Below are 14397 nucleotides of genomic sequence, written 5' to 3'. Positions count from 1 at the left end.
CCTGCCTCCCCCCACTGGCTCTACTACTACTACTCAACATTTCCAAGGCGCTAACAGACTCACGCAGCGCTATACTGCCACCCAATCTCGGATAAGCATTATGATCAACAATGTCAAAGGCACTGGACATATCAAATTGGAGTATTAATATTTTAACCAAAGCTAAGCTCTCATCTAAATTTAGCTAGGAGGGTGGTGAGAACAGTTTCAGTACTGTGAGAAGGTCTAAAACCCCTTGTGAGCTATGTAAAATGGAGTGAAGTTGGAGATAGTCCATTAGTTGGTGCGTGACTAACCCCTCCACTACCTTTACCAATAATGGAATTGAAGCCACTGGTCTGTAGTTAGAGACTACACTTAGGCTAGTTTGGGTATTCTTCGATATGGGAGTCAAAATAATGTTGCCATTTTGAGGGGGGAATAGGCCCTGAGATAGCATTAAAGTTATGTTTGAGTGCAAATAGCTTAAAATTAGGGTTTGATTTGAGTAGGTAACTAGGGCAGTTATCAAGTAGGCATTGTTATTTAGCGTATTTATGAAGAATGCATTTGACTCAATCAGTTGTAACTGGGTGAAAGGCCAACCTGATTCTATTTGGGAGCACAGTGGTGAAGAATCATGTAGATTAAGAACATGATCTATTGATGTTAGGGAGTTATTTAGTTCCTGTCTGATTTTAGTTATTTTGTGCTCAAAATATGATGCCAATTGATCAGCTGTTGGGAGTGGGTTCGTTTGTTGTAGTTACAGGTTGAGTATTCCAATAGCTTATTTACTAGTGTGTAAAGGTTTTGTGGATTAACTGTTTTTTTCACCTATAAGTTTTGAATAGTATGTGGTTTTTGCTTTGATAATCATGCTCTTGTATAATTTTAGGAGTTTTTTCCAATTAGTCCATTGTTCATTGGATTTGTTTTTGATCCAAATACAGATCTGTTGACGAATATTGCTGTAACTGAACACTATAACTGCTTATCATAACAGACTGTGATTTTAAAAACAGTATCCTCCACAAGAACAAGTCCATGTTTCTTACAGTTTCTAAAATGTTGCTTTGATAAGAGGAAACCTGGTTTCCGTTGTCCTCGCACATGCGTAATTCCTGCACTGGCACTGTCAATCAGTTACCATGTTAAAAATCTAAAACCAAAAGGCTTATTTTCAAAATCAGAAGCAACTTCCAAAGTCACCGCTTCCTACAGTACATGACGGTAGTGATGGTTTAACAAATCCATGTGTCACACCCTTCTTAAACCTTTGCACTGTTGATATCCTTTCAGTCCATAGTCATTCAATCTTCCTAAGAACTGAACCTGGTCCTACACCAGATAGTTACTATGTTAATTGATGTGTAAATGAGGAACATTTAAAAAACCTGCACACCCTTCATGCAACAAATGATCTAAGTTGCTTCTTAGCACAACTATAAAGAGACTGCATAGGTAAATTCGCAGAAGAATCATGGTGTTACAGTTCTGTATTCTGGCTCCTTCCATCCCTACCCTCTAGTGATAAAACCAACCAGTACAGAGAGCTAAAGGGGTCCCATGTAATAGGGACCAGCTGAAAGATTCACTTACCATTTTCTTGGCATGTTCTTCACAGAGAGGCGTCTGATGTGTGATGTCAAACACTGGCACCGAGCACTGCTGCCCATCTGCAAACTTAGCTGTGCAACTGGAGAAAAGCTGCTGAGAGCGATTCAAAAGGATATCTGTAAAATGCAGTCAAGGACAATACCAGCACCACACTTACGAGAATGCAAAGTTGCTTACCTGTATAGCACCTGTTTTCCAAGCAATGTTATCCGTTAAGAATCCAGGGTGCAGAAACAAAGATCTAAAAGCTTTCTGCAGCCATGTATTACAAATGTGCGGGACTTCCCATATAATAGCAAATTAAACTAAAGGCACACATTGGTCTAAGGTGAAACCTAACAGTGTTAGTTGTCAAACCTAATTGTAATATTTGTAGAAGGTTTTCACCCAGTTTTTGTGTGTGAGACAGGAAAAAAAGTCTAGGATCTTTTTATCACAGATGGCAAACCTCTTCCACATAAAACCATAAGACTTCCTAGTGGAATTTCTCCTGAAAGCCAGAAGGATTTGTGAAACCTTCTCAGGCAGATTTAGGTAACTTAAATTTACCCTTTCAACTTCTAGGCTGTAAGGACTAGAGACCTGAAGTTGGGATGTAACAGATTTAACCATTTTGCATTATTAGGGTTGCAAAGACCCATAAACGGATCAGTTCCCTGATAGAAAACTCTCCTAGGAGCAGGAGCCAATCTGTCTCAGCCAGTAAAGAGCTATGAGTAATCTAGTTCCATGATCTCTTTTGAGTCTTTGCCACTATAGAAATAAGAGCTATGAATACAGGAGACCCTCTCTCCAATACAGGAAGGATGTATTTGAGGCTAGTTTGCTATATCTGTACACTCAAACAGAATTGAGAAAACTTCATGTTTAGAAGCAAATACATCTACTGTTAGTGGTCCCCACTTGTGGAATATCTTGCTTGCTACCCCCTCTGTGCAGGGACCACTTGTGTGGTTGAGGGACATGACTCAGTCTGACTGGTAGGATACTGTCCTTTCCAGCTAGCTGCAAGACTGAGGGTCATCCCACGTGAGATGGCTGAATTCCACATCCTGAGTGCCTCCCGACACAGGAGGTATGACCCTGTTGCTCCCTGCTTGTTAGAATATAGTTATCCAATTCTCAGCCTTAGATCTACGAAACGTATCTGATCAAAGTTTTCTCTGAAGAGACCACAGGCCCTGGATGTAGAGTCCTTCTACATAAACTCTCCAGCTCACTTTGCTAGATGGTGATTCAGCGTGCCCTGGAGCTTCCTCTTCAACTTTTCATCAAAAGACTGCACATGAGGGGGGAAGTGACATCACCAACTGGAATGGTTGCTTAGCTGTACAGCTCGGCACCACCTAGCTTTCTAAAGAACCTTTAACTCATCCAGCAGCAGCTTGTGCGGCTTCTCTTTGGCGCATCTTTAATCTAACAACTCAGTGATTCAGTTGAGATGGCAGACCGACGGCATAGGGCAGTGAACTTGCAAGAATTTGCGTTTCAACAACAGGCGGCAGCCTTCAGTAGCGATCTACCGGAAGTGGAGTCGGAAGCGGGTACACCCGATCTTCATGAGCCCGAATCTGCCGCCGTGGGACCATCTGCGAGCTCTGTGGATATTGCAAATGCTGAGGACCCGATTTGGGCCATAGGGACATCCCTTTCTACGATTCAGTACGAAATAAAGGCCCTACGGGGCGAAGTAGCTACACTGGAAGCTGCTCTGCGGCAGGGGAATAGCCAGACAACAGACTTTGGGTGGGCCTAGGCAATAAGTGGGTGGGCACCAAGTGTTCTCCACAACACCATCACCAAAAAAATATCTAAGCTGGCAGGAAAACGCTTCTTTCCACCTTGGCAGTCTGCAGAAGGCATGCGCTGAAAACTGAGCAAGCGCAGGTTCCAGTATCGTTGAGAGTAGCATTTTTTTGTTACCATTAGGCGAATGTTTTCAGCTGACGGCGCTTTGGATCCCCACCAGCTACCACTAAACGTGTGCTACTGTTGGGTGGGCCTGAGCCCTAAGTGGGTTGGCCCTGGCCCACCAAAGCCCACCTGTGGCTACCCCACTGCTCTGCGGCCAGAGCTAGCTGAGCTGGGCCAGCACATTGCAGAAACCGAAACTGGCTTAGAGGAACATGCTGCGGAATTATCTAGCATTAACCAGCAGCTCGATGAGAATAAACACAGCACCAGATAGCTCTTGGACAAGATCGAGGATCTTGAAAATTGAAGTCGCAGATCCAATTTTCGCTTTCGGGGAATCCTGGAGGGCCCTGAATACGTGGATTGTGAAAATGTGGTTCAGAAAATAGCAGGGACCCTCCTTTCCGTGGAATCCCCACCAGTGAAACCAGAATCAAAATTGATCGATAGAGCCCATAAAGCACTGGGTAACTCGAGGCAAAATCGTGCTAAGAATATTATTGCCTGCTTGAAGGACTTTAAAATGAAGGAAGCCATTTTGGCGAAGGCACAGGTGCATAAGGATTTTGAATGGGACACATATCATATTGAAATTTACCAGGACCTGGCAACTACTACGCTAAAGAGATGGGCTGAACTGCGCCCTTTGACACAGCACCTGCGTGATGAAGGCATTAGATATAAGTGGCAACATCCATTTGCAGTGGTCTTAGGCGCAGGCATATCTGCCTACAGACCAGGCCGAGAGCTACCCCCCCCCCCCCCCGAGACAAGGGGCACTAGCGGAGCACTGAAACCAAATGGCAACGCGTCTCTAATGGACGGGGACGCCTTCAGCGACAGCATTCTACAAAAAACCTGGTCATGCTCTAAAAACTCTGGACTATAAGGTGCTTGGTCCAAGAAAACAGCAGGGTAGCCGATCCGCAAACTCCAAGATGGAAACAGACAAAACAGATCAGTATACTGATCTGCTTTGTCTGTTTCCACCCTATAAGGTGCTTGGTACAGGGGTACTAGTGATCTACTATACCTGGATGGGTTATGGGCATTGATGTCCAATGTAATATTTGTTGGTGTGCGGCTCCCTCTTTAAATATGTGGGCACGCCAGCTACAGTGGTGTTGTCTTGCCTACATAATATCTGGGGGTGGGGTACGGGGGAGTTTAAGGGATTACAGTGGTATTAGGAAATGCTTTAACTGGGTTGGGGTGTGGTTTGTAATTTCACTACATAGGATATGTTTGTTGGAGGGGGGGCTAGGGATAGAGGGCATTTGCCAAGGATTTTCTTTTCTATGGTATGTCTCATTTAAACTGTTTAACTCTGAATGTCAGAGGCCTGAATACGCCAGTTAAGAGAAAACTTCTGTTCAAAGAACTTATCAGACTTCGGGCGGATGTTGCATTCATTCAGGAAACACACCTCAAGCCATGTCATGAGAGATATGTGGCTCATAAAAATATCATGTTTTTTTTGCTTCTAACAAATCACAAACTAAAACTAGAGGGGTATTGATAGCACACTCCACCGCCCACCCCTGGCAGATACTGAAGGTTGTGTCGGACAGGGAGGGGCGGTAACTTTTTCTTTTAATAAAGTTGGGCGGTGTGACCTTTACATTGGGATGCATATATGCGCCTAGAGGGCCATAGTGCATTCTGGCAAGACCTGGGTCATATCTTATTACGACTGGGAGAGGGTTTTCTTCTCCTGGGGGGGGGGGGGGGGGGGGGGGGGGGATTTTAACCTTACTCTAGCCCCTGGGTGGGATACCAGTGCAGCTGGGATTTCATACTCACAAAGGGAACGTATATCATTTCAGCAATTTCTGGATAGATGGGGTCTCTTTGATTTGTGGAGACGGAGACACCCAGGAGATAGAGACTTTACCTATTACCCCATCATAGGTCTTTCTCGCGTATAGACTTATGGCTGGGAGATTCTCAGATTTTAAAGGAGACGCAAGATGTTCAGATACACACCCAGTTACTTTAACATATAATTGGGATACAGGCCCTAGGGGTCATCGATACTGGAGACTGAATGATGCTTTATTGCTAGAACCCCAATATGTGTCAGCCATTGAGCAATATTTAAAAGAGTATATTGAGTTGAATGATAGAGGGGACATTTCTCCCCTCACCCTGTGGGAAGGAATGAAGGCTGTGATGCGCGGTCGTATTATAGCACTGCAGGCCCATGTTACTAGAGCAAAGAGAGCTCAGGAATCTAGTATCCGCCACAAGATCTCACAGGTGGAGGGAGCCTATAAGGTTGATACTCAAAACCAAGCCTGTGCTGACAGACTACACGAGCTATGCTTATCTCTTCGGGAGATTCAAATGGCTGATATAGTGGACCAGTTACAGAAGCTAGTCAGGTCTATTTTGAATTTGATAATCGCTCTAGCAAGTTATTAGCGCATAGCTTAAGCAGCAATCTCAGCGTAATTATATTTTCTCTATTCAAGGGGAGGACGGGACTACATTAACACAGACTGTAGACATCCATAATAGGTTCCTTCAATTTTATGAAACCCTATACACCCGGAATACTCTCCATTGGAATCCGAGATGGAGGCCTTTTTGTCCTCAGTCTCACTTCCTACTCTCACAGCAGGAGAGGCTGACCAGCTGTCTAAGCCTATAGAACTGGATGAGGTGCTCTGGGCCATAGGGGCCTCCTAGCATGACCCGGGACTGGTTGGATTCTCTAACAAATTCTATAAACTATATAGTACACACTTAGCCCCCTTGCTACTTAGGGTTCTTCGAGCTTTGGAGGGGCACACATTTTTGAGCTTTATTTAAGGCCACTCAGTTACGAATTTTTAGCAGAATGGATGCAAGATGGGGGGAAAAATGGATGGAATGGAGTGGCACTGGCTGGGTGTTGCCCTGTATGGGCGTCCCTTGGCTCCCGAAAAGAGATCTTCTCCACTTGATCCGGAGAGCCCTTTGGTAGTGAGTTATCCCCTTCATACATTGGTATAGGGTGCGAGAAAACTTTTTTTACAGACAGGAATGATCTCTCCACAGCTATACAGGATCAGGTTATAAAGATGGGCCAGCAGTGGCTTTGCGAGTACGTGGGACAGCTCTGGGAGGAGGGGGAATATATCTCCCTTACAGACTGAGCTAGGGGAAGTATCACTCGCATATATACAGCCCTTTTGCTGTTCAAGTCTCCGCTGCACTGTTATATTGCTAAATGGGAGCATGATCTGGATACACACTTCTCAGGGGAACAGTGGGATAGAACATTTAAATATTTGTTCAAAGTATCTATTACTAGCAATTTGGTCGAGAATAGTTTTAAGATTTTCTATTGGTGGCATTATACACCAGTAAAATTAAAACAACTGTTCTTCGGAGCACTGGATGTGTGTTGGAGGGGCTGTGGAGAGAGGGGGACCTTCTTTCACATGTGGTGGTCTTACTCAGTGGTGCAGATCCAGTAGGCCTTGATATTAGATACCTTGAAGGACATATTGGGAAAGACATATCCACTGCGGGCGGAGCACTGTCTTCTGCACCACAAATCGACTGCAGTTACTGTCTCCCAACATAGATTTGCTACAATGTTGTTCACAGCTACTAGACTGGTTATCGCACAAGCATGGAAACAAGCTGTTCTACCTCCTCTGTTGCGTGTTACGCAGCAACAGGATGTTATCTTTCAATTATCAAAAATTACAGCTTTGCGACAGGGTGACTGGCTAATTTTTATGACACTTGGCGGATCTATGAAACAATGGAAGATGAGAGTAGCAGGATCCCTCAGGGTGATGGACTATACCCCAGATGACCTATTTTAGCCTTAATCAGGATACAGATACACTGTATTAGAAGGGATGGGGGGGTGGGGGGAGGGGGGGGGGGGGGGGGGGGTGGAACGTTTAGGGTATTTGTTTGGATGTTTTTTGTATACAGTTTACCGATTTGCAATCATCATCAATATATATAAAAGGCGAGTGTCGTACTCACTCGCAAATGCGCAGTAGAGACCTTCTCTGCCCCGCCCCCGCATCAATACGTGATGATGGGGGCGGAACAGAGAGGGTCTCTACCGCAATTTGCGAGGGAGGGACACTGCCGTCGCTAACGCTCCCCCCACCCGGAGTCGCCGTCGCCACCCATCCTCCACCCGGTCGGGCCCTCGCTCCGCTACTGAAACAGCGAGGGTCCGGGAACGCAGCACTGAGGTCTGCTGAGCTGCCGTCGCCTTCCTTCTTCTTCTCTGCCTGTGTCCCCGCTCTCGACGACGTTACGTCACACGAGGGCGGGACAGGCAGAGAAGAAGAAGGAACTTGGAAGGCCGACGTTGGCTGCTCAGCAGAGCTCAGTCTGCGTTCCCGGACCCTCGCTGTTTCAGTAGCGGAGCGAGGGCCCGACCGTGGGGAGGGTGGGTGGCAACGGCGACGGCATCCGGGGGGGGGGGGGGGGAGAGGCAATTCAGAGGGGAGGGGCAGCGGCGAACTCAGCGGCACGGGGGGGGGGGCTTTCAACCCCCCCCCCCTTCCTATAATAGCCCGTTTTTACGGGCTCAAAGGCTAGTATATCAATAAAAAAACAAAATTGGGGGAAAAAAAAAAAGAAAAAAAAAAAGACCACATGGTGACAATGGTTGTGGTACAAGAGAAAGGTGACATTCTCTTGGATCATTTGAGATGTATTTGTGGTGGGACTTTGGGTCCTTTAAGTCTGATGCAATTTCCCAGATCTACTTGGGGATAAGTAAGATGACATTACTCAGTTGCAAAGATTGTATATCCTCATCTTCAGAGAAATACTATTTTTGTTGCCAGTTACACTCAAAACTGGAATTCTGATTGGTATTCAAAACAATTTAAGCCTGTTCTCAGGAGGGATATTCAGCAGCAGTTTCTCAGGGAGTGCTGCTGAATATCCTCCCTGACTGCCATGGCACTCCCTAACTGGTGCCAGGACAGATTCTGGGTGGAGCTGAGTAATATTAACTATCAGAGCCTCCATAACTAATCAGGCAAGTAGGATCGATTATACAGAAGTCTTAACTTTGCCCGGTTAGCTATGTAAGTATGCAGGTACGGCAATGAATACTGGCTGTATCCATGTTTACTTCAGGAATCCGCCAAAGACCCGGATATTTAGTGCCGTTACCTAGATATAGACTGCACTGAATATCTGGGTCTATTTTATCTGACTATTGCTGACTGAATACTGACCCTATTGAATTTAAGAGAGTTTTCTTCCCAACCTACTCTATGTTAAGAAAGGACGCAACAACTAAAGTAGAAACATCAGAATTCATTTAAAACTGCTGGATATGCATGCCGGTAATCATCAGGGAAGTCAATCACCAGGGTGGAGGAACATCAATCCCTATGAACATAGCAGGAACGATCTAATGGAGTAGGGTAAAATTATGGAACCTCCAAAAACAAGAGGGAGTCAGAAATCATTCACATACAATGTTTATTCTAATAAATACATCTTGAAGACTTGACATGGAACCATGTTTCGGCGTTAGACGCCTGCCTCAGGCTCTATGAAGAGCTTATTTGCTATCCAACTGCCAACTGTACTGTACAACTGATGATTGTTCACCTTGTTCAATACACAGCATTTTAATACACCATTTATTATACACAGAACACAGACTCCTGAGGCAGGCATCTAACACAAACACAGTTCCGTGACAAGGTGTATTTATTAGAATAAACACTGTGTGTGAAGGATTTCTGACTCCCTCATGTTTTTGGAAGTGTCATTCTTTTACCGTACTCCATTAGGACTGTTTCGTTAATCACCACACCTCCCCACAAGTAACTCAGGTGTCCCGATACCAGTTAGCTATTCAAAAAGAACTATAGCTCCCTTCGGAGCACAACAACTGTGTTCTCCTGACCAGCTAAGGGATATGTCACTGTTGAATGTCAGTGTTCCTCCTACATCTTCTACTAGGGACTGTATTTGCTGGGCCTTCTTCCCACCAGTGAAGGATTGGCCTAATGATTAGTGCAGCGGCCTGAGAACCACAGGAACCGGGTTCAATTCCCACTGCAGCTCCTTGTGACTATGGGCAAGTCACTTATCTCTTCACTGCCCCAGGTACAAGATAAATACCTGTATATAATATGTAAACTGTTTTGATCGTAAACATAGCAAGGTGGTATATCCAATCTCATTCCCTTTCCCTTCTAAATGGAGTAGGCCACAACCCAGAACTGAGCCAGGGAACTGAACCTGAGTCTCCAGTTATGGCAGCTGGGTCATGCTACACAACAGGAAGAAATGGCTGCCACCTTCCAAGGATTTGTGCCTTAGTCAAAGAAGAGAGATATCTGTTTTTGAAAGCAGAACCCAGACTTGTACCAAGAGCAAATTACTAGCAATCAAAGAGCAAGAAATATTCAGGTTTACATCTGTGCTCAGATTCTCTAGATGTTGCCACTAGTGTACATTTCACAAAACGCCATTATAAAAAGCCAGACACAACATAACAGCTTTTCAATCAGGTTGCACCAGAAAAAAGCCAAATAGTGTACTGTTCTGCTCAGGGTGAATGAAGAGGATACGCTGAAAGCAGTGTCTGGTTAGTGGAAGGGCCTTGTTCACACACGGTTCACCTTTCACTGTTCCACTGCAGAGAGCAGATTCCGAATTTCTCAGCTCAGGTTGATGTGCCCTGAAAATGAAACAGAGCAATTTTCATTTTTAAATGGGTGTAATCCTATCCTATATAATAAAAAGCACCTCCAACGTTCTGAAGCTGACTCCGTGGCACTAAAACCTTGAAGCATTCGTGCTCTCTGTAACTCCATCTCATGAATTGACATCAGTACTTCCTGGTACGTCACCAGCGACACTGACCAACCACATGAAAGCAGCACGAGGCACACCAACGGACTGAAAAAACAGCTCAAACAGCGTGCCTGAACGTCAACGACACATAGCCGCCGTGAACACTGCCGGTAAACCCACCTCACAGACACACTCGACAACACCCCACCCCCCTCCGGTGCTCTGTCCCTTGCTCCTGCCGAGATGCCAATGGACCCCGTCCCCCGGCCACTGCCTCCCTCATCCACTATCTTCCCCAATGCACACTGCCACAGACCTCCCTCTCCCGTCCGACTTCGGACCCCCGCCCTCTCCTCTCCGACTTCAGACTTCCCCCTCCTCCCCGACCAACTCCCTCCTGAATCGCCGTTCAATCCCCCCATACTCTCCCCCCTCCCGTCACGACTCACCACTGGACGTAGAGGACCCCACCCTCTCCCCCTGCGTTCAAGGGTCGTCGATCCTCCGTTACACCCTCCCCCTCCCTTCCAGTTGCAGGCACCCTCCCTCCGAATTTGAAAAGACATCTGCACTTACATCGTCGGTGTTGGCGAATGGCAGCAGCTAAACAAAGCGTGCAGGCTCGGCCCTTCTCTCTCTCTCACAGCTCTGGTCCCGCCCGTGCGGAAACAGGACATGAGAGAGAAAAGGGCCGAGTCTACATGCTTTGGACCGCTGCTGCCAGCCACCGTAACACTGACGATGACAAGAATTCCCCCCCCCCCCCAAAACACAAGCTGACCCCCCTCCAAACCCCCTGCAAAAACCCTCTCATTTCACTACCACCGTCAAAGACAACCAACAGTTCCTCCAACTTTGCCAGCACGACACATCCCCAACCCCACCCCCCCCCCCCCCCCAAAAACAAAAACCTCACACTAATATGAGCCAGCAACAACACGGTCAAAACCCACTCCACCCCTCAACAAACGCTGACCCCCTCCAAGCACCCAGCCACATCCTCACAGTTCACCCCCCCCCCGTCATTGTTAGACACACACACACAATATCACAAAAACACACACATTTGCCCGCAAATACCCAGACCGCCCCACCCTCTCTCACACACACAAAAACACACTGTGACACATACACAGACACACTCTCTCACACACACAAACTACCTGTATGACACACATCATCTTTCACTCTCACACACAGACACCGCCCCCCTCCACCCCAAAACCCCACTAAAAATACTAACACACACATACACTGATGTGCAACATGCACACTCACTTACTCTCTCTCTACATCACCCCTTCAACAATAACCATACTCAAAGCCACCCGTCACTTCAAGACACTTTGTCAGCATGGGGCATCCCCCAACACCCCCCCCCAAAACCCTCTCCCTGCCCCCCACCCCCCTTTCATTGTGAAACACACACACAATATCACAGACACTCACCCCTAACCTCCGAATCCACCCCACCCTCACACACTTACACACACACACACACACAAACTCTCTGTGAGACACACACACACAATATCACAAAAACAGACACTCACCCCCAACCGCCAAATCCACGCCACCCTCTCTCACTTACACACACACACAAACTGTCTCTGTGACACACACACAGACACACAAAATGTAGCTCCGTGACACACATGATCTTTCACACACACAGACAGACAACAAACGCCCCCCTCCCCCCCAAAACCCCACAAGAAAACACTCACACACACTGATAAGGAACAAGGATAGATACACACTCAATCTCTCTCTCTCTCTCACTCTATATCATCCCTGCAACAATAACCACCCTCAAAGCCACACACCACTTCATCCCACTTTGCCAGCACGGGACATCCCCCAACCCCCCCCCCCAAAAAAAAAAAAACCCAACATTAAAAGAAAAAAAAAACAAAAAAAAAAAAAACTACAACACCACACTAATACTAGCCAGCAACAACACGGCCAACACCCCCACCAACCCCAACAAATGCTGACCCCCCTCCAAGCCCCCTGCCACACCCTCTCAGATTGCCTTCCCCCTCCCCCACCAGCCACTGTGAGACACACACACAATACCACAAAAACAGACACTAGCACCCAACCTCCCAGTCCACCCCACCCTCTCTCACTTTCACACACACACAAACTCTCTCTGTGACACACACACAGTGAAGCAGACTTACAGATCGCAAAACACGCCTCCTCCCCAACATATGCCCCCCACCCCCAAGCCCACCAAACTAACAAGACACCTGTACCTCTAAGACAAAAAGAGTAAAACCCAACAGCCAACCCCTCCCAGTTCACCAGACACCCCCCCCCAACATTGTTACACACCCACACACTGATACTCTCACTCCAACTTTGCCCCACCCTCTTTCACTTTCACACACGCGCACAATCTATCTTTGTGACACATGATCTTTGTCTCTTACACTCATACACACTCACACACACAACCACCGTCCCCCCAACCCCCCCCCCCCCCAAAAAAAAAACCACTCACAAACACACTGATGCACAACATGGAAAGACACTCACTCTCTCCCCGCCACACCCTCACAGTTCACCACCCCCGCCCCCCTAGATATTGCACATAATACAATGTAAATTATTCATTACCAACACAACAAATTATCCTAAAAATCCCTTTCACAACATTCATTGCAGAAAACAAATACCTTGCTAGCGCCCGTTTCATTGCTCTCAGAAACGGGCCTTTTTTACTAGTGAAATAATAATGCACAGTTGCACAGAACCACATATTCTAGCATCCTGAAGTATTTTACTAACTACATTCCTAATCTTGTTTTATCTTTTAGTTCAGAAAGGACATTTTGAAATATTCATTCCTCTTTAGGACATCGACTTTTGGTAAGACATGCAAATTCCAACACTCTGGGAGCTTTCTGGTTTTGGCTCATGTTGACCACAGATGTGCAGATTAAGTACCATATATTATTCATTTCACATTTATTGGATGAATGAACTCTCACTGCTCTGCATGCTTTTACATTTTGTACACCAAAAGTTTTATTTTATAATTCCATTTATCACACTTGTTCTTACATGCATGGACGGATTCCCCTCCTCACTAAGAAACAAACGGCTAATTTTATTTCATTTTATTTAAAATTTAATTTTTTGATTTACATGCATGGACACTAATTCTTAAGCTCAACAGAAATATTGCCATATTTGACACTATACATATATGTCTAACTTTTTATAATTTTGGATATGTTTATGCTGTCTTACGCTGTTTTTAAGAGTTTTATGATTTTGTATATTTATGTTTTCTCAGACCCTTGAGGCAGACGCAGGTTGTGCCGAAACACGGCCTGTGTTGGGTCACTCTTATTAAAGATTGTACCATTGTTTCAATCTTGGAGGACTTTTGGTGTTTTGTTTTGCTGTTTGGATTTGTGTACTTTTGGACCCTCTCTTTCGTTACTTGACTTTACATGTTTACAACTGCAACATACACGCTTCAGAAAGGAAATGTGGGCATGATCTCGGCAAGCCAGCATTGTGTGTATCTCTGAGTTTTCAACATCAATACATGCATTCTTCACAAAATCAAGGTATGGGCATTTGTATCTAACCCAAAACTGATGTAACTGTCAGCTAACTGCTCGTTTGGACCTGTGGGTTCCACCATATTGTGCTTACCACTCTAGTATTCTAAAGCAGCTCACAAATTCCGCCAAAGATTTTTTTTTTTTTAATAAGAACATAAGAATAGTCATACCCGGTCACACCAATGGTCCACCTAGTCCAGTATACTGCTTCCAACAGTGGCCAATCCAGGTCACAAGTACCTAGCAGAAACCAAAATAATAGCAACATTCCATGCTACCAATCCAAGGACATCTCAATAACAGACTATGGACTGACTTTTCCTCTAGGAACTTGTTCAAACCTTTTTTAAACCTAGATAGGCTAACCGCTGTTACCACATCCTCTGGCAGTGAGTTCCAGAGCTTAACAATTCTTTGAGTGAAAAAATATTTCCTCCTATTTGTTTTAAAAGTATTTCCATGTAATTTTGTTGACTGTCCCCATGGTCTTATCACTTTTTCAAAGAGTGAA

The 14397-nt window shown here is 45.6% G+C and overlaps 1 protein-coding gene across 1 annotated transcript in view; it reads right to left on the bottom strand.

Moving 5' to 3' along the window:
• The window catches only part of INO80D (INO80 complex subunit D), a 111268-nt gene that overhangs the window by 28207 nt on the left and 68664 nt on the right, over positions 1-14397 (bottom strand). The window contains 2 exon segments of the mRNA XM_030210299.1: positions 1582-1715; positions 10077-10186. Of these exon segments, the coding sequence (XP_030066159.1) occupies positions 1582-1715; positions 10077-10186 (244 nt within the window).

This window comes from Microcaecilia unicolor, chromosome 7, assembly GCF_901765095.1.
Source record: "Microcaecilia unicolor chromosome 7, aMicUni1.1, whole genome shotgun sequence".
NCBI lineage: Eukaryota > Metazoa > Chordata > Amphibia > Gymnophiona > Siphonopidae > Microcaecilia > Microcaecilia unicolor.
This window is presented reverse-complemented; position numbering and strand designations above follow the sequence as displayed.